This window comes from Bradysia coprophila, chromosome IV (assembly GCF_014529535.1).
Source record: "Bradysia coprophila strain Holo2 chromosome IV, BU_Bcop_v1, whole genome shotgun sequence".
In the NCBI taxonomy this organism is placed as follows: domain Eukaryota; kingdom Metazoa; phylum Arthropoda; class Insecta; order Diptera; family Sciaridae; genus Bradysia; species Bradysia coprophila.
The window spans coordinates 5324809-5342973 of record NC_050738.1 but is presented as its reverse complement, the minus strand read 5'-3'; the positions used below and the strand labels follow the sequence as shown (position 1 = coordinate 5342973).

The 18165-nt window shown below is 37.9% G+C and overlaps 4 protein-coding genes across 4 annotated transcripts; 2 read left to right on the top strand and 2 right to left on the bottom strand.

Moving 5' to 3' along the window:
• Nucleotides 1-1227: 1227 nt before the first annotated feature.
• LOC119066701 (transmembrane protein 214) lies at nt 1228-7956 on the top strand. Its single transcript, XM_037169298.1, has 8 exons — nt 1228-1545; nt 1612-1874; nt 1937-2536; nt 2601-2796; nt 2859-3007; nt 6358-6762; nt 7604-7734; nt 7799-7956. Exons 1-8 carry the CDS (start codon nt 1422-1424, stop codon nt 7911-7913), a joined length of 1983 nt encoding a protein of 660 aa, XP_037025193.1. The 5' UTR covers nt 1228-1421; the 3' UTR covers nt 7914-7956.
• A 2479-nt stretch (nt 7957-10435) lies between these two features.
• Nucleotides 10436-11416, bottom strand: LOC119065993 (3-hydroxyisobutyryl-CoA hydrolase, mitochondrial-like). Its single transcript, XM_037168200.1, has one exon. The coding sequence runs from the start codon at nt 11414-11416 to the stop codon at nt 10436-10438; it is 981 nt and encodes a 326-aa protein (XP_037024095.1).
• Nucleotides 11417-12015: 599 nt separating this feature from the next.
• On the top strand, nt 12016-13131 carry LOC119065992 (3-hydroxyisobutyryl-CoA hydrolase, mitochondrial-like). Its single transcript, XM_037168199.1, has one exon. The coding sequence runs from the start codon at nt 12016-12018 to the stop codon at nt 13129-13131; it is 1116 nt and encodes a 371-aa protein (XP_037024094.1).
• Nucleotides 13132-14102: 971 nt separating this feature from the next.
• LOC119066702 (heparan-alpha-glucosaminide N-acetyltransferase-like) lies at nt 14103-17923 on the bottom strand. Its single transcript, XM_037169300.1, has 9 exons — nt 17699-17923; nt 17506-17630; nt 17277-17395; nt 17038-17209; nt 16919-16979; nt 15244-15387; nt 15021-15185; nt 14828-14949; nt 14103-14773 (listed from the first exon to the last, which is right to left on the bottom strand). Exons 1-9 carry the CDS (start codon nt 17831-17833, stop codon nt 14122-14124), a joined length of 1695 nt encoding a protein of 564 aa, XP_037025195.1. The 5' UTR covers nt 17834-17923; the 3' UTR covers nt 14103-14121.
• Nucleotides 17924-18165: the final 242 nt, after the last annotated feature.

Here is an 18165-nt window from a genome sequence, read left to right as displayed (position 1 = left end):
GTACTCGACCTCAGCTTTCCAACGAACCCATACACGCCAGTGTCCTCGAAACCTTACGGAAATGAAATCCGGATTACGAAACCCCATTTTTCGACTTCGCACCGTTGACCACCAGCCAGGTGTGGAAGATCAAAATTATCTGAGACTGGTTTTGGGGCCTAGGCACCAAGGCCTAACTAGGCATGTATAAAAAAGTCCCGGAATAAATAGCGCCGATTTCGGTCAATCGAAATTCAAAAGAATCCCTCAGAGTGTTTTGACGTGGATTGGACCTAGCCTCCAGCGCGAGTTGATAAGTCTGAATCTGAGTAGCGAATGAGTAAATTTCACAGATAGATTACATTGTTCATTCATGTGGAACGTGGAACCATAGAGTTCTACTCGAGAGGTGACATGGTGGCGCTAAGCAATAGGACGGAAGGCTGGATTATCTTAACTAAATTTTGAATAGATCATTGGCAATAGTAGTTTCTTAAATTAGTTGTCAAATTTATCGAGCTAACCTCAAAAAATGTAAAGTTTCACATAAATTTTTCAAACATTGAGTTTAGTCAATATCCACTCTCTGATAGGGTTTTGACTAGCCTCAATGTTAATGCTTAATTTCCTCTTACCAAAAAGGTACTCCGTGTGAGAGACAAAAATGAACTTAAGTATGATTTCCACTCAACAAAAAGTACTCCGTGAGAGAGCAAGCTGTCAAGTAAACAAAGCAAAAATTGAAAAATTCGATTTTGTCTCTTACACGGAGTACTTTTTGGTAAATGGAAACCAAGCATTAACTGGAGCTGGGTGAAATTGACAAATAATTTTTCATGTCTTGGGCTTAAATTTCAGAATCTTCTTGTAATGTAGACCCTTGGCAAGTGGAACAAGGCTTTGGCACCTTGTTGGCTTTAGGCCCTTTCACTTGTCGCCATCACCTCGTTCGGGCTACAACTCGTTAAATTGCGTAAAGTCTACCATCCACACCACAGATACATTAATAATTGAGGCATATCAAACGACATTGACAATGATCAATGCCTTGGGGTGAATTTCGGAATTTTACTCGGGATTTCACTCACTTCGCTCATTCAAGAAATTGTTTAAAATCAATCGCAAGAGACATACGTTCACGTAGTACGATTTAAAATCTAAAACTTAAAAGATTTACTTTCGCGCTGAAACGAAAGAACGCATTCTCTTTGCCGGTGTCTCTCTCATGTCCTCATTTTTATTTCTTTTGTGTCAGAAATGTCAAAATGCTAAACGTGTCACTTGCGCTTTTTTGTTGTTGTTTTACATATTTTTTCTGTGACACCGCATTAATCAACTCACCGTTTATTTTGTGATTTTTTTAAAAATTCTTTCCATCAACAGAATAGCTCGCTTTCCGCCGTTTTTATTTATTCTTTGCTTTGTCGATTTTTGTAAATAAAATGTCCGAAAAATGGGAAATAGTTGGCAAAGCCAAAAAATCCAAATCATCAGTGGCAATGAAAGACAGTCCGGATAAGAAAGGCTCAAGCGGTTTGGGCAAAAAGCCGACTTATGAAGAAATTCGTAAGCAAATTTACTCGATGAAAGCTTTTTGAGCGATTTCGTTTAATGATAGCGTGTCCATTGCAGTCCCAAAGTACGCTCTGAAAAACATTCGTATCGACAACGTCAACAAGGAAAATAAAAAGCCCAACAATGGTACGGTCAAAAGCGCCAAGAAGGTAGAAAAGGTCAATCAACCGCAGCCGGCGAAAGTCAAAGGTGTTTCGGTACCTCGTAAGCCAGCAAACATTGAGGCTGCTTTCGAGCAATTTAACACCGCCGACCTGGATGCTGATATTGAAGTGATGAAAGCGAACTTTCCGAATAATCATTTGGTTTGGCTGAAGGGCGTAAGTTTCTCTTTCAATTCGTGTTGAGTGTTGTCTGTTAACTACATTAACTGATATTTCAGTTATGCGCTTACTTGAACTCGAAGCTGAACGTAAAGAACCAGCCGTCACTGACCGATAAGCCAGCCAATTATCCCAGTAACATTGTACCTGAAAACGTAAAAGCAATAATCTACAATCTCTTGAATGAGGCTGGACACGCAAACGTTCAATACTTTTTCGATCAAACGCTGACTTCGTTGGCTATGGATCTGTCCAACAATGTGAACTGTATCGGTCATAGCATTCTGCTGCAATTGATCGCCCACGAATGGCCAACGGTTTGCGTTCAGAATTTGGCTAAGAATGCGATCCTACGCAACTCGTACCAGAATCGCAGTTCCATCGGACTGAGTTTGTTGTGGGCGCTGGGACAAGGTGGATACAAGGACGCAACGGTTGGCTGTCGCGTCTGGCAAAATATTATGGTGCCTGTGCTCGAGATGAAATCGTACAGCAAATGGGTGTGCGAGTATGTTTATCGAATGCTGAATGCGGCCAATGATTCTATCAATCTGGTGCAAAGTGAATTCTTTACCATTTTCGATGAATTGCTGTTGCAACGGAATGGTTTACCGAAAGACTGCCAAAAGTTGTTGACCAGCAGTGCTAGTGTGTTTCTGGTGAGACCCAAATTTTGTTTCTTTGTCTTGTCTCGTTACACATTTATTTTCCGGATTGTTTCAGTCGAAGTACATAAAGAGCGCCTCGAAACTGCATAATGTCTTCTTGACATTGTTTAAAAGACTGAATGCTCCGAAAACGATAGCACTGGAGCCAGCACTGATCGAATGTTTAGTGGAAGAGAGTGAATGCTTTAAGGTGTGGAAAATGCATTATAGGAAGAATATTGTCGAAAGCAAGCAACTATTGTCTTACCTAGGTACAACAAGAAAGAGTTTTTTCGATAGTCATGTCACTTACAGTCGTCGTTTTACTTTTCAGGCAGAAATTGGACGAATCTACCGTCGTCGATCAAGCAAAATCCTAATTTAAAAGACTTCTTAGGCTACATTCAATTACAAAACGGTTCGTTTAAACCTCAAGACCAGCAAGTTCATGAGGAAATCATTGAGTCAGTTCAGAGTATTCAAGTAAGTTTATTTTGCAAATTTATTTGTTTTGAGAAAATTGGCGAATTTATCTTCGACATTCGATGGTTTCAAGGGGAAAATATTCCTTTATTTCTCAGTTCATAAGTTCGACAGATGTGCCCCATTAAAGGATCATACTATTGGAGTTCTAATATGACATTGGTGAACAAAGCTAGTTGAGATTATAGCACATCGTTGTGCATACGTAAGCCAAGTGCGACGCATATGCCGGTTTCTTATAACTATCCAAAAGTATTGGCATCGCCAAGACCTTTCATTCTCAGTGGATTTGTTAGATCGTTAGATATTGATATAATTAACGATTTACCCTCACTCCCCATTCGGGATTCCAAGTGTTACAATTGACACATTAAACTCTATTTTGTATGGGACTAACCGACTAATATAACGAAACTCACATGTCCAGGCCCTTGTGTCAATCCGCTTGAACAATTTGAACAAATTTTCATATAAGCCCGATCCTATATCGGTGACTCTTCGATTCCTTAGCGTTTTAAAAGTTTTCAACAGTTTTCACCTCCAATATCGAACTACTTCCGAAACAATTGGAATTCCACAACCTGTAAAGGTACAAGACAAATCTTCTAGAAACGTACATAAGCGTTGTCCTCCTGCTTAGTACTCCTTTATACAGAATTATCTAGTGCTAACCGTCAAGCCGAATTTTTTAAACAAATGAAGTAACAGATTTAAAGATTATATGGCGATTCACTCACCGTTTGTAAAAGGTTAACATTTCAATTATTTCAAACAAAATCTCTAATTATGCCACTCAATTTGCGAAAACTTCGAACAACTTAAAAAGAAGCCATCAGTGATTTTTGAATGTATACAGCAATTGATTCAGGGGAGGAAGGAAGAAGTCATTTGCAACAAAAAATTCCTCGAAGTAACTCCGTTTTTACGCTTGAAATAGTAAAAAAATGGTCTGAGCCAGGGACTAAAATAAGGATTTTTTTCGGTGTAGCTGGTTTTCAGTCAGGCCCAATTTTTCAGATTCTAGGGCCCAAAAATCTGATGTGTACAGCAAAACTTTACAAAGTGTTATGGGGTGAATAGAGAATACCTAGTCTCCTAGAATTTTTTCTTACTCATCGTTCAGAGTCATTTCACAAAAACTTTGTCCAGCTTATATGAAATTCAAAGGTTATGAAGGTTACGAAGTCAATGACACCCTCACTTAAAAAAGAATTTTCTGTGTAGTAAAATTTATATGAAAAATATCGATTGAAAGTAGAAACTGTGTGCGAGTTCTCTTTTTACGTGGTCTAAAAATCGTTTGTTTTGGCTTCGCGTTCTTAATTTTTTGCTTCATAAACAACCGGAAAACATTTTTGATCTAATGACTCAAGCTTAGTTCGCGTAAACAGTACGAGGTTTCGTGCGCTCTTGTTTGAATAGCTAACATTTGAACATATTCCGAATCACTTGAAAACCTCCAAAACGCAACACATGTCACATATCACTGCAGTATAACCAACTTGCAAAGTCAAAAGAGAGAGTATGTACATGCATCTTAACCATTTCATTCCATGCACACATACCCACACGCAAATGTGTGTAACCACTACGCTCTCACTCTCTCGCAGAACGCATATTTTAATGTAGAAACATATCGAATTGAAGTCGTGTTCGTTTCATTCTCAGTAGAAAATTTAATTAAAATTTGATTCCACCAAATTCACTGTGGTGTGTCGTTGCACATAACTTAAATTGAGTTTTTTAGTTTGTCTGACTAAACAAATAAATTTAGGCCAGTTTTGACAAAATAATTCTTTAAAAGGAAAACGTTTGGAATTAGTAAGTGAAGTGGAAATGAATGGAATAGTTGAAATCGCAAAAAAAAATCCGTTTCCAAGCCCTGCTCTCTGTATAAAGTAACGCCGATTCTATTGATTTTTCGCTGTACAAATGGAATATGCCAACATAAACCGCAAAATGAAATGCAATTTGTACGTGTTAAAATTGAACAATAATTAACTGGTTGATGTGTTAAATTTAACGACTAAGATAACGGAGCATCGACGAAAAAATGCTTTTCCGTACGACCGTATGAAATTGTTGATGACGCGGTGTCTTACACACAAAAAAAAAATCAATCTTCCACAACAATTTGACGTGGACATTTTTCGGTGTGTGCTCCCAAAAAAAAAATTTCGTTTGAGAAACACTTTCTCATTCCAAATTTGATTTGATAAACTTTCGTTCGGTTTATGACTTTTTCAGTAATAAAGTTCAAACTCAATTATGCAACTCGGACCGCGATAATTCGTAGAATTCGATTTTAGTTTCGACTGCTTTTTTTTGTAATTTGTATAATCACTCTGTGCCAATACCACACGTTTTTTAGTTCAACGAACTACAAAAAATATATAAATAAAATCGGGTAACCGCCCAACAGTTCCAACCATAATTCCTTCTTTTTGGAATATTATATCCATTGCAATCTGAATGCATTTTTATGCTGCATTAGTCGTCATCGTCGTAGGTAGATCCAACCGGTCTTGGTATAGAATAATATTTCAACAGAAAAAAACAGAAACTAATGAAAACTGTTACTAAACCATCAGACATCTATGCACTGCTATGCATCTGCATTCGTGGTATCTCATATTATTCAATCAATACATTCGATTGTTCGTTAAGTGTGCTATAATTTATGCCACATAGACTCTATACACGACACACATCACTGTCTGTACTAATACCGATACTGAATGATAAGAAAATCCTTGACTTTCAAAATGAATAAATAAATTCGTCGACAGCATTGACTGTATAAAGCTATAAAGTAACAGCTGATGTGAGGTCAGTGGAATTTCTTGCGGCCTTGAATTAAATAGTTTTCTTTTCAATTGAAATCAGACAAAGAAAATTCACGCGGCGTGTGGGAAAAACGTTACTGCGATGATGTAACTCTCTTTAAATCGTCGACACGCCTGACGTGGATATTTTCAACAGTTGAGTTGATTAATTCGCTAATATCGCGAAAATGATTAACCTCTCACATTGAAAGTGTCCACCTCATCAGATAAATTGACTGCGATTGCTCTGCTCTTTGTTGTATTTGAAAAACGATTTTTTTTCTGCGATTGACACTAGACATTCACGATTTTCTAAAACGATTAATCGAAACGGTTCCTTTAGCTTTCACATACAACTCATCTCACAGAGTAGACAAAAAAAATGGGCAAACCAAAACAAAATAAAGCTCAAGCGAAGCCAAAGGTAATAATGACCGTCAACTACCTGAACCAATAAATCAACTTGAGAGTCCACCCAGCTATGACGATTTTTCTAATCTAATTTTCTCTCCCACATTTCCACAGGGTTTACAGGAAAAATCGCAAAAGAAAACCAAATCCTCATCGTCGATATGTCCATGGTTATTCGGATCGTTTCTTTTGATTGGCATCATTTCCTCGTTGCTGGCATACGACACTCACATTCACGGCGGTGTGTTCGCCAAATCGGCTACCGGAAAATTCCTACAACAAACTGGCACACTGCCGTACGTTGAGGTTGCCTGGACGAAAACTATGTCGACGAGTGCACGTGGCTATCAATGGGCGGAAAAGAATGTTCCCGTTTATGTGAATCAGACGTGTACGGCCGTGCAACCGTACACAGCATTTTTACGCGATGCTGGCATTGTCGGATGGAATTTCGTACTGGATCGATGCGAGGCGGTCAAATTAGTTGTTTTGGAGAAGACACCAATCGTGGTCAACTTTGTAAGTTTCTTGATAAATCGATAGATTGTTGATGGGAATATATGGGTTGGGTTGAGCGGTTGAGCTTAAGACGTAGTTGAATGTGACAATACATTCAACTGAAACTTTTGTCGAGGCCTTGAAGTACTCGAACTTTTGTGATGGATATTAGCACACAGCACATACGCTACGGACTAAACTGAATAGAATAACTGACCAAACGATGCGAGTGGACACTTTGGTGTGGTCGGTTATTACAGAAAGCCTCGGATCGTCCGTGGAAATGCAACAAAGACGTTGTTAAACGTCGGTGTCGAAGTTTGAACTTGTTGGAAGAATTGATGCGTGGAAGGTCATTTCTTGCTCACATCACTTTTTAACAGGATCAGACGCTGGTGGAAAACGTGTGGGATCACGGGAGTGACACTCCCGGGAAGCCCTCACTGTTGTCGATTTATTTGATGACTCAAAACTCGGAAGTTTTTACTTGCAAAATGGGAAATTTTTCACTTTTTTTGCTTCCGGGAAGAATAGTACATTTCGTACATAGGACAAAAAGTCTTTTTTAGCGTGTGAAAAGTTTCCAGACACCGAACATCGAATACGCTAAAAAAGTCTTTTAGTCCATGGTACGAATAGTATTTTTCATATTGAAAAACAATTTTTTCCACCAGCGGATCAGAGGCTAGTTGCCATGGTTCTGACAGTAGTTAATTCTGTCAGTGGAGTTCACAGCGTGTATGTTGTTTCTATCGGTTTCGCGATTTATATGGAAACCTATCCGCCTGCACTCATCCATCCATCCGTTATAATGTTTCGAACAGTAATCATGTGCGCATTTAAATCAATATTTCCTTTACAGATTGATCAGTACGCTCCCGGTTTTCCATTGAAAATTCAAGAATTTTCCATATCTCTCTGGAAAGGTCTGTGCAGTTCATCTGCGTACGTCTACCATAGCAGCTGTGATTTCTTTAAAACGAAAGTCTTTGTGTAAGTTGCTCGTCAAACGGTTGTGTAATTAACTGGCAATTAATTGAATTTTTTGATCTTTCAGAGGTAATCTATCGCCGGAAAACCTAAGCAAAGCTCTAAATCAAACGCAAATCGCTGCTGCTGAATATTATAGTTGGTTCCATAAAAAGGTCGATGCGTACGCGAAAATTCAATGATAAATTTTACCGACGGAAACAAACAAAAATTTAAAAAAAAAAATCTTCAGTCCATTTGCCATCGTCAGACAAATTTAATACATTCTCGCGAAACATTCTCATTTTTTTTCAATTGTTTTTTATTAGTCGGAAAAGTGTTTGGTACACAAATTATATTATAGAAAGAGGAGAAAGTCAAATTAAATTATAGAGAAAATCCTGGAAATAAATTAATTGATGAGAAACTAACAACAACAACAACAAAAAGTTTGTGATAAATTTGAAGCACACATTTTCGATCATTTTTTTCTAATTTAATTTTTCTTTATATAAACCGAGAGCAAAATGAGCAAAAAAAAATCGATTTATGAATTAGTGTGCCCAAATTTTGGATTTTTTTTCTAATTATAACAATTTAGTGTCAACAAACAAACAAACAAGCAAAAAAAAAATATTTAAATTCGATAGAAATTTTGAAAAGACTGGCAAACGAATTCCGGAGAAAATTGAAAGACACTTTAAGTAGAAGTGGAAGATTTAGATGAGGGAGAGAAAATTAATTCAATTTTGTTTTGCTGTTTCTTTTTTTTTTGAGATTTAAATTAAAATTTTCGATGTAATTATTGTGTATTCACAGAAAACTGTTTGTATGTAACGGAAGTTTGTACATAATTAAAATTCCACTGAGAATTAAACAACGAAAATTGTTTAATAATTTTAAACTTGAGTCCTCTGGTACTGGACAAAAATCAGCAATGAACCGTTACAGTGGTTCCTATCAATATTTCGCTTACAATGAACTTGTTTCACCGGCGCGTCAAGGTATATTGTTTCTTAAAAGGATAAGGATTAGGATAAGGACCCACAACATATGACTGACAAATGTTAAGAGTCATATCGCCAAAACCTCAGGTGAAAGGGGGAAAAAGCGGTCTCCAATTTTAATAAGTAATAGCTCGTTAGATTCGTCTTTCAATTCTAGCGAACACGTATCTTTCATTTTTTCAAAAGATTTTTTATTTTCGGTGAAAAGCATTCAAAAGTGATGGCCCCGAAAACAGGTTTTCGGCAATAACTTAAATAACTTTTTTAAATTATTGTAAAGGCTTTGGAAAGACCTACAGGCACTGGCTGGTGCGAGTACATCCACGAGAGATATGACCGAAACTATAGCAAATGTTTGGAGAGTCCGCCTTCTCTGCAACATGGATGTTCCGCGGAACTGAGTGTGCGGCGTTGTAGCTGGTCTCACCCACTATCGTTTCACATATAAATGAACCCAGTACTTTTGTGTTGCAAGGCAACAGAAGTCTTGGAAAGTTGATGCCAAAATGCAGATTTTTTTCTTCTTTCTGGAGACTGGAACAGTTCTGAACAGCGTCTGGAACGGTTCTAAACGGCAGTGATTTTTTATCGTCTACTGTTCTTTTACCTCATCAACAGAAAGACGCTTCGCTATGTAGCGAATATATCGTTACAACAGATCCACTGTTACTAATATCAAGGGGAAAATTTGTATCGTCGGATTTTATTTAAATAAAGTGTAAAGTTCATGATCTCAGGACTCCGGAAAAGTAATCTGTTTTTTAATTGGACCAATATTTGCTTCGTGTAGTAGTCTGGAAACAGTCAACAGCGACACTATAGATAGTTTACTATTAGCGCTGAAAACCATAATTCGGCTCTGGGTTGGGAAACCAAAGTGATAGTTTAAGTACCATATGAAGAATGAAATTTTAAAATAAAATTTGTATTTATAGGTCAGACGTGCCTGTTCAGTCGGTAACAAGAAAAATCAGAAAAATTTTATTTCTAATGTCGTGACAACACATTAACTTTGACAACGATTGAACTTTTCCATAGTGTCACCTGACTGAGATATACAATATGTCTAATACACATTGTCTACATAGGTTAGCACTCCTACGTCTCAGGACAAACATTTATGCAGTGTAAAAAAATGTTTCATGGTACGGAGTTAAGAGGAATTCATAGTCTTAGGCCATCTTCTCCTAATTAAAATTAAAGAGCCCTCATCCGCAACAAAAACTGTCTTCTTTTCCATTCGTCTGCCGTTGAGCAAAGGAATAGCTCAATAGAATCAATGTTGAAGGAAGGAGTCGATATGCATCACAAAAGGATGGGAACTAAGGCACTCAAAGAGTTGGGTTGGAGTATCGGCTGCAATTTTATTGATCTTATCACAACCGACCGAAGATATTATTTTTGAGAATTTAGTGGGTTTTTAATATCGTAGGTATCGCTGACAGTAACTTCCTCTCAGTAAATAGAGAGAGAAGGTAGAAGGAAGAAGAATCTTGAGTTAAGAAAAATCTTGAGGTTACCCAAGCTACGATTTGAGACCTTACCAGAAAAACGTCAGTGCAAATGGTAACTTGATATTGTCAAGCGACTTCTGTTTTGTTTTTTGTTGTTTACCAAAATTGTCAAGTATCTGAAAATTGCAGAGTGAGTTACATAACTTCCTGTTTTTATTAACAATAAAAAAAAGTTAACAAAATGAAGAAGAAATTTCCTAAAGCTCATGGACTACTCGCCCGAATATCAATAACATTTGTGGTAAAATACGATATCAGTTTTTTGTCGTCGACCTCCTCCAACGTTTTCGGAATCCAATTCGGTTTATGCTTTTTATCGATTAACACCGACCGTACTCCTTCGCTGAAATCGTTGCCATCCGTGTCGCCGTAAAAATTTTTGTACAAGGAAAAGTCAGCAGAAAACGCCTCATTCTTGCTGTACTGTCTTAGATGTGATTCCCGTAACAAATTAAATGTGAATTTGAGTGCAGTTGGCGATAGATTTGAAAATGTTTTCAGAATTTTCGACGAGAACTCGGTGCCATCTCCTTTCAAATTTTCCACAATCTCCTCCACAGAACTGCCACCGAACAGCTGCTTCACGTTATTGGGTTCGATCGACCATTTATCACATTTCTGTTGGAATTGAGCGATTGTCTGCGAGACGGTTTCGAAATTCGCCTGTTCGAGATTGATGAGTGCATCCTCTAGTGTATCCATGTCGGTCGATCTCACATAATTTTTCGACAGACCGAGATTGATAATATCCGATCCAATAAACCTTGCACCTGTTAAACCGACCCACATTCCGAAGTTGTTCGGCAGTTGCATCAGAAAATAATTTGCTCCGACGTTTGGAAAAAATCCGATGAAGACTTCCGGCATAGCGAACATTGTACGCTCAGTGACAACCGGGTGGCTCGATAAGAATGTTACTGCTGCTCCTCCACCCATACATAATTTATCTGCGAGTGAAATCACAGGTTTCTTATATTCGGATAACCGTAACAGTCCGCGGTAAAATCCAATTCCGCATTCGTAGAAGAACTTCTTATCATTCTGCAGTGATAGCACGAATTGGACAACATCGCCTCCAGCGCTAAAGCCAGCTTCATTCCCCTTTATTATTACAGCTGACACACTCGAATCACTTTCGAAGTCACGCATCAACACACCAAATCTGTACTGCATTTCGATCGTCATCGCGTTCAGCTTTTTGGGACGATCAAATTGAATAATGACTTTGCCATTCCGTCGAGACACATTGATCCATTCATCCCCCAAAGACGAATAGGCTCTTCGGCTAAGATTGACTAGTTGGTGGCACCGCTTTAATATCATTCTCGCACTTTGTACACTGACTTGATGTTTTCTGAACTGAAACAACTGTCAAAAGTTTGGTGTTTATCTATAGACCCTCCGCGGACAAAAAATGATTGCCTAACGTCGGTTCACCATTTGTGTGAAAGGTGTTGCGAGCAATTTGTATTGTCTATTGTACACTCAATGGTTGCGAGTGGATTGCCCGGTGATGATTACCGGATGATGTATTTTTGTAGGGAGTTTTATAGGGGGGAAAGGGCAATTAGAAGTACGAAAATTGAGAAAATCTTTAGTAAAAGTCGAATCTACTTTTACACTCAACTTTAGTCGGTTCATTAAACTATTCTCGAAAAATGTCTGATAATAAAAGCAAAACACGGTTTCAAGACGTTGCGTAAATGTGACAACCTCAATTGTTGCAGACATTAAGTAGTAGAAACGACAAAGCCAGTTCATTCAGGCAGTGCTTAAGTGTGACAATGAGAATAAACCGGTACCTCCAGCTTTACAACTTTAGTCGAAGAGCCTATTCGTCTTTGAGTAATGAGTGTATTACTGTGTCTCGACGCAAAGACAAAGCCGTCATTCAATTTAACCGTCCCGAAAAGCGGAACGCTTTGACGATTGAAATGCAATGTACACTTAATACGCTGTTACGTGACTTCGAAAATGATACGGGTGTGTCTGCGGTGATAATAAAGGGAAATGAAGCGGGCTTCTGCGCTGGCGGTGATGTCGTTCAATTCACCCAAATCATAAAGTCTGATAAGAAGTTCTTCTTCGATTGCGGCATCGGATTTTACCGTGGATTGTTACGGTTAGCTGAATATAAGAAGCCTGTGATTGTACTGGCAGATAAACTGTGTATTGGTCAAGGAGCAGCTGTAACATTCTTATCGAGCCATCCAATTGTCACGGAGCGTACACTTTTCACTATGCCAGAAGTTTTTGTCGGACTTTATAACGTTGGATCAAGTTATCGCTTGGCGCGACTTCCAAACAACTTTGGCATGTGGATCGGTTTAACAGGTACAAGGTTTATTGGATCGGATATCGTCAATCTGGGCCTATCGAAAAATTATGTGAATTCTACAGACCTGGATAGACTCGAGGATGAGCTCATCAATCTCAAAAAGACGGATTTCGAAACCGTTTCGCAGACAATCGCTCAATTCCAACAGAAAAGTGATAAATGGTCGATCGAACCCGAAAAAGTGAAACAGCTGTTCAATGGCAGTTCTGTGGAGGAGATTGTGGAAAATTTGAAAGAAGATAGAACGGAGTTCTCGTCGAAAATCCTGAAAACATTATCAAATGTATCGCCAACGGCACTTAAACTGGCCTTTCACATAATCCGGGAGTTTCAACTGAAACAGTACAGCAAAAATGAAGCGCTTTCGGCTGACTTTTCGTTGTACAAAAATTTTTACGGCGACACTGATAGCAACGATTTTAGCGAGGGAGTGCGATCGGCGATAATCGATAAAACGCACAAGCCGAATTGGATTCCGAAAACTTTAGAGGAAGTCGACGATAAGAAAGTGATATCGTATTTTACCACAAATGTTATTGATATACGGGCGAGTTCTCCGTGAGGAAATTTGTTGTTTTGTGTAAAGTTTGGTTAATTCCCTTGCCTGAAAGTCATGGGTTTTACGGATGATCAACACTAAAATGTTTGACCAAAAACCTTAAATACAGAAAATGTTTGTCAAACTTCGTTCATTCTTTGATAACACGATAACTTGTGTAATCCTCAACGGATTTCCAATTTTTTTTTTATTCGATGGAAAATCAAATTCCTGATGTTAGGTCGAAGATGAGCTATAACGGACGGGTATCTTGGAGATATTCCCAAAAGAATTTTTGTCTCGCCAAATTGAATGAACAATTTATGACAAGGCAAAGAGCTGCCTTGAGCAAGACCATTTTATGATATTTTTGTTACAATTACAAAAATCTATTGAGAAAATCAGTCAGTCAATGAACCTGATCCACGCAAAAGGTGGACCTAAATAAAAAGGAAAGTTACAGGTAACGTCTTCACATGCAAAGTGTGTAGGGACACTTTTAAGTTCTACGTCAACTTGTAATTATAAGAGAAATGTGACAAATTGCATGTCAGACAAAGGCGTACGCTTCATACATTTTCGAAATTTTTTAAAAAAGTTCTATCGCACGCAGAGGTTTTAATTTCGTCATTTTTTGCGGGCGCACTTTATAAACGGCTCATTATGGTCTGACCAAGTAAGTCCTTCATCTAAAATATTGATGACGGGCATTCTCCTCAAATAATTTTATTTCTGGAAGCATTTTCAAGAGATTCAAGATATTCAAAATCTATTACTTCATTAATTTGTATATTGATGTTGCAACATACGATCTCTTCAGTAGCAGCTCATCTTTTATTTTCTTCATCGTTGTCGACAACAAAAGACATATCTGTCTGCAAAACCTTTATCGTTGAAACCTAACGTGAAATGTTTTTACCTTTGGATTGTAACAGTTACAGGCCCTGGGTAACTTTTTATCATTTGAGTTGTAAAGCGGGTAAAACTCGCCGAGGACTTCAAAAATCCATTTTATTAGACACTGATGAAAACCTTTTTACAATAAAAATAATAAGAGACAACGACCCACATTCCGGCGTGCCACATATTTTCGACCAACAAAACCAGATGCGTATTCATAGGTCCGATGCTCCATCGCCATGGAAACATCGAACCAATTACCGAATGCCCCACATAGAGAAGAATCGCATTCATGCCAGCATATACCAGAGGCGTACCTGACCACCAGTTCAGCACATCGACTAGCACGTAGAACAAAGTCAGTAGTAGGTAGGCCAGAGCACATGTCACAAATACAAACGACAAGGACCACAGATTCTTATTGATTGGAATAACACCGCCGTCTTGTGAGAACAGACAAAGTGCGCCACCAATTATTCCCAAAACTATGCCCCAAATTAGTAATCTTGCTACGCGATCTTTCCAACCGGTGTACACCAACAGAGTGACTCCGCATTGAAGTCCGATGAAAACTTGAAGAAATGTCGTTAAACAGCCAACCATACCCTCGGGATCGAATGCTGATGCATCGTACACAGATCCAGCTGTTGGCCATCTGTATATGTGTTTTGGACCCAATATTAGCTCATCCACATATCCGGTTGCACCGCCTATGCAATTTGGATTTGTTGCATTGTCTTGCTTGCCACCCGGTCCGAGATAACCCCTATTAAGCGAACGGTTAGTAAGCTTTTAATCTAAGAAGAGGATCTCATCCTACCGAGGACAGTCAGGTACTATTAAACCAAACGTTATTACTACATGCATTGCAGTTATGCATAATATTAAGAACCATTGGAATGCCAATATCTGAATGTCATACAGGGCTCGTTTCAATTTTCCCTAAAAATTGAGAAAACGAAGATCATGAGTTGAATTTTTGATGGTTGATAAAGGATATGCAGAGATCGTACTTCGGGTAAAATATCCTTCGGTTCAACATATACTAAAACATGTATCGAAGCCACAATGAAATAAGAAATTCCGAAACGCTGAAGCACTCCCATTATCCGGACTTCCTCAAACGAACCACCTCTAGTGTTCAAACAAAATCCGATAAAGAACAATTTTATGGATCTCTGTAATAATGTAAAGTTTAGACAGAAATTGTTCGTAAAATAAACACAGAGTACGTACAATCAGTATGGTGTACAAAATTCTTGCTTTACTCGTTTTTCGAGACATCTGTGACTTAATCGAAATGGGAATACACACGCCCATTATCCATAAGAACCACGGGAATACCAAATCAGCAACATATAACCCATTCCATGTGGCGTGCTTAAAGTGAAATAAGAAAATATGGTGAAATTGAGAGTCAAATAACTAAACCGCTGTGTTGCCATTGTCATTAGCAAAGTATGGGCTGTAAATACCTAATTCTTCAGTGAGTAACCCTCACCTCATTTGGCTATTTATAATCATCCGTCGTCAAAAATAAAGACAATAAATAAGCGACAAGCTACTAATGTTCTCTTCGAGGTTTTCTTATGTAAAAAATTATATGTTGAATGCAATGAAGTAATAGATTTTTTTCGCAATTCTGGTCCATAATCATCACCTTTCCATGCATCCATTTAATGTCGTTTTGAAGGTATTTATTTCACTGTATTCCCGGACACAGCGCAATATAAACTTTTTTTTCGCACGCAGTGCGTTATCAACTTTTTTTTCGCACGCTAATGAACCTATTACCTGCAACGAAGGCTAAATTTTTATAAATAAAAATCTTGCATTGACCAGAAATCGAACCCCCGACACCAAAAGGCTTTTGAGCACAAAGCAGCGACTTTAGCCATTCGGCTATAGAGTCACACAATTATACCGAACGTATTGTTGAAGCGTATATACTAAGCATTGACTACTCGATTTCATTCTACGCGTCTCTTTACATCATATTGCAATGTGTATTATAATGCAGCCTTCTTGATCGTTCAAATGAATTTCTGTATACACAATAATTTTAGAAAAAAATGTAGGACATGTTTTGCATTGGAAAGGTGATTATGGCCCGAAATTGCGAAAAACGTTGTATCTACCACGGTAGGTATGCCGGTATTTTTTCGCACACGACGTCTTGTCGACCTCGGCTTCGCCTCGGGTCGACAATCGACATCTAGTGCGAAAAAATACCTTCAGGTACAACATATTCAATAATTAGATGGTGATACGGTTACAGTATGTAAAAGATTGAAAGGTCTATCGTCATTAGAAGAGAACAAAATCGAAGATATCATTTCATCTACCTTAATTGCTGTTTCATGCTTTATCACTACATTACTGTTTTCGGCGTTCAGTTTATTAAAACATCCTTGTTTATGTTGATAACGTTGCGTGATAACATTTTGCTAATCTTATTTTAACATTTCTTTCCAAAATAATTCGGAGAGTGGCATCGCAGTTAATTTTAAGTTTAGAGTCTATGATTAGAAAAGTTCAATTATATGACGATTTCTATCTCTTCTCACATAGAGAGAATTATCGTAATAGGTTTTAGACCCATTAGACCTATCGCGTAGTAGTTATTTATGCATCAAGTTGCGAAACGATGTTGTTTATTGTCACTAGATGTGAAGTTTTCAAACGAGCGAAGCGAGGGATTAACGTTTTATCTATCTTTTTCTGTCATTACTTCATAAAATAATTATTTACGCTCTCAAAATAAATATTACTGCCCTATGTGCCCTCAATCTAGTCACGGATACACTTCTCGTTCCCGAAAAGAATTATTCTCTTAATCGAGGCGCAGAGGATTTCCTTTTGAGTGCAAAAGGATTTTGTTTTTTTATCTGCTCCTCGTCTTATATCATACCTCCATCCACCAGACCGATCCGCCGCCACTGTTAACAAAGATCATTACTACGATGGCTACCCTATTGTAAAAAACAACTTTTAACCAAAGATCAAAACCTAATTTTCTAATCCGTTTACCCTCTGAAGACATCTAAACTACGAACTCGAGCCTTCGTCGGTTTAGGCTTTTCCGATTCATCTGATTCAGTCAATACCGATTGTCTTGTCCGTTTGTATCGCCTGTAAATGTAATTGCTAGTGTATACAGCAGCAAGTACAGCAGCTAGGATTAACAATGCGTAGAGAACAGCTGAAAACATGAACGAAACAAAAATGATAAAAATTAGGCACAGCCTCCAAGTGATTTGAGGCATTACACAAATTATAGTTTACGGGATTCAGCCTGACGTCATAACTGCAATGGCCTGCATGTATGTCTATATTGTAAACTCCACGTGGTCCAATATTTGTCGGTTTTATTGCACAAAATATTGTTCTGCAAAAATGTATTTAAGAAAAACATTTTTGTAAAGTTCGATCGCTGACAAAGCACCCTCTAATATTGCCTTTAGTCTAATTACGAAGTCTCTTTTAGGAAACACTTACTCATTACCAAATGCATACCGTCCATGGTCCTCATCAAGGAATTTCCACTCCAAAGAACGAGAGGCACCAAATTTCACTAACTCTTGACTCGACGCTGCGATTTCTCGAAATTTTGTAAATGGACACTAAACACAATTTGACTCAATATCCATTGATCTCAGACGAATTTCTTATCGAAAATCCGGTAACTTACTCGCACACAATCTTCTGACAACGTGTACATCCATAATTTAGCGGAATGATACGAGGTTATATTTAGAAAGGCCTGATTAACTCCTAATTCTCCCAAATTTATATCCTCAAATGATTGCTTGGAAACCTGCTCCATGGCCGGCGCAACAGTAATAAACAATTGAGCTTCATAATCGTTATTTGTAGCAAGAATATGGAATCAATTTTTCCGAATTATCAATTAGCGATTTAGAGCTTTAGCGATAGAGTGAAGTATTTCATTAAATAATTTTTTATCTGACCAGTTATCGGTTAGATTAGTAGTGTTTAACAATAATAATTTATTAATCGATTGTCGAAAAATTACTGAAACGCTGCAATATGATTCGGATTCGAATTTTTCTTAGCTCAAATATTGAATTCATTCGATGGAGATCTGTATCCAGTGGAATGTCGAAAATTTAGTGACTGATGAGTTTTTAAATGATC

What these genes read in the sequence shown, in the direction of transcription:
- LOC119066701 (XM_037169298.1), top strand. Translation starts at nt 1,422, where the DNA reads ATGTCCGAAAAATGGGAAATAGTTGGCAAAGCCAAAAAATCCAAATCA. An exon ending in ATTTGGTTTGGCTGAAGGGC is followed by an intron (nt 1,875 to 1,936) that starts GTAAGTTTCTCT and finishes CTGATATTTCAG; the next exon opens with TTATGCGCTTACTTGAACTC. An exon ending in AGTCAGTTCAGAGTATTCAA is followed by an intron (nt 3,008 to 6,357) that starts GTAAGTTTATTT and finishes ACATTTCCACAG; the next exon opens with GGTTTACAGGAAAAATCGCA.
- LOC119065993 (XM_037168200.1), bottom strand. Translation starts at nt 11,416, where the DNA reads ATGACGATCGAAATGCAGTACAGATTTGGTGTGTTGATGCGTGACTTC.
- LOC119065992 (XM_037168199.1), top strand. Translation starts at nt 12,016, where the DNA reads ATGAGAATAAACCGGTACCTCCAGCTTTACAACTTTAGTCGAAGAGCC.
- LOC119066702 (XM_037169300.1), bottom strand. Translation starts at nt 17,833, where the DNA reads ATGGAGCAGGTTTCCAAGCAATCATTTGAGGATATAAATTTGGGAGAA. An exon ending in AGTTTAGATGTCTTCAGAGG is followed by an intron (nt 16,980 to 17,037) that starts GTAAACGGATTA and finishes TTTTTACAATAG; the next exon opens with GGTAGCCATCGTAGTAATGA. An exon ending in GATCGGTCTGGTGGATGGAG is followed by an intron (nt 15,388 to 16,918) that starts GTATGATATAAG and finishes TTTCACTTTAAG; the next exon opens with CACGCCACATGGAATGGGTT.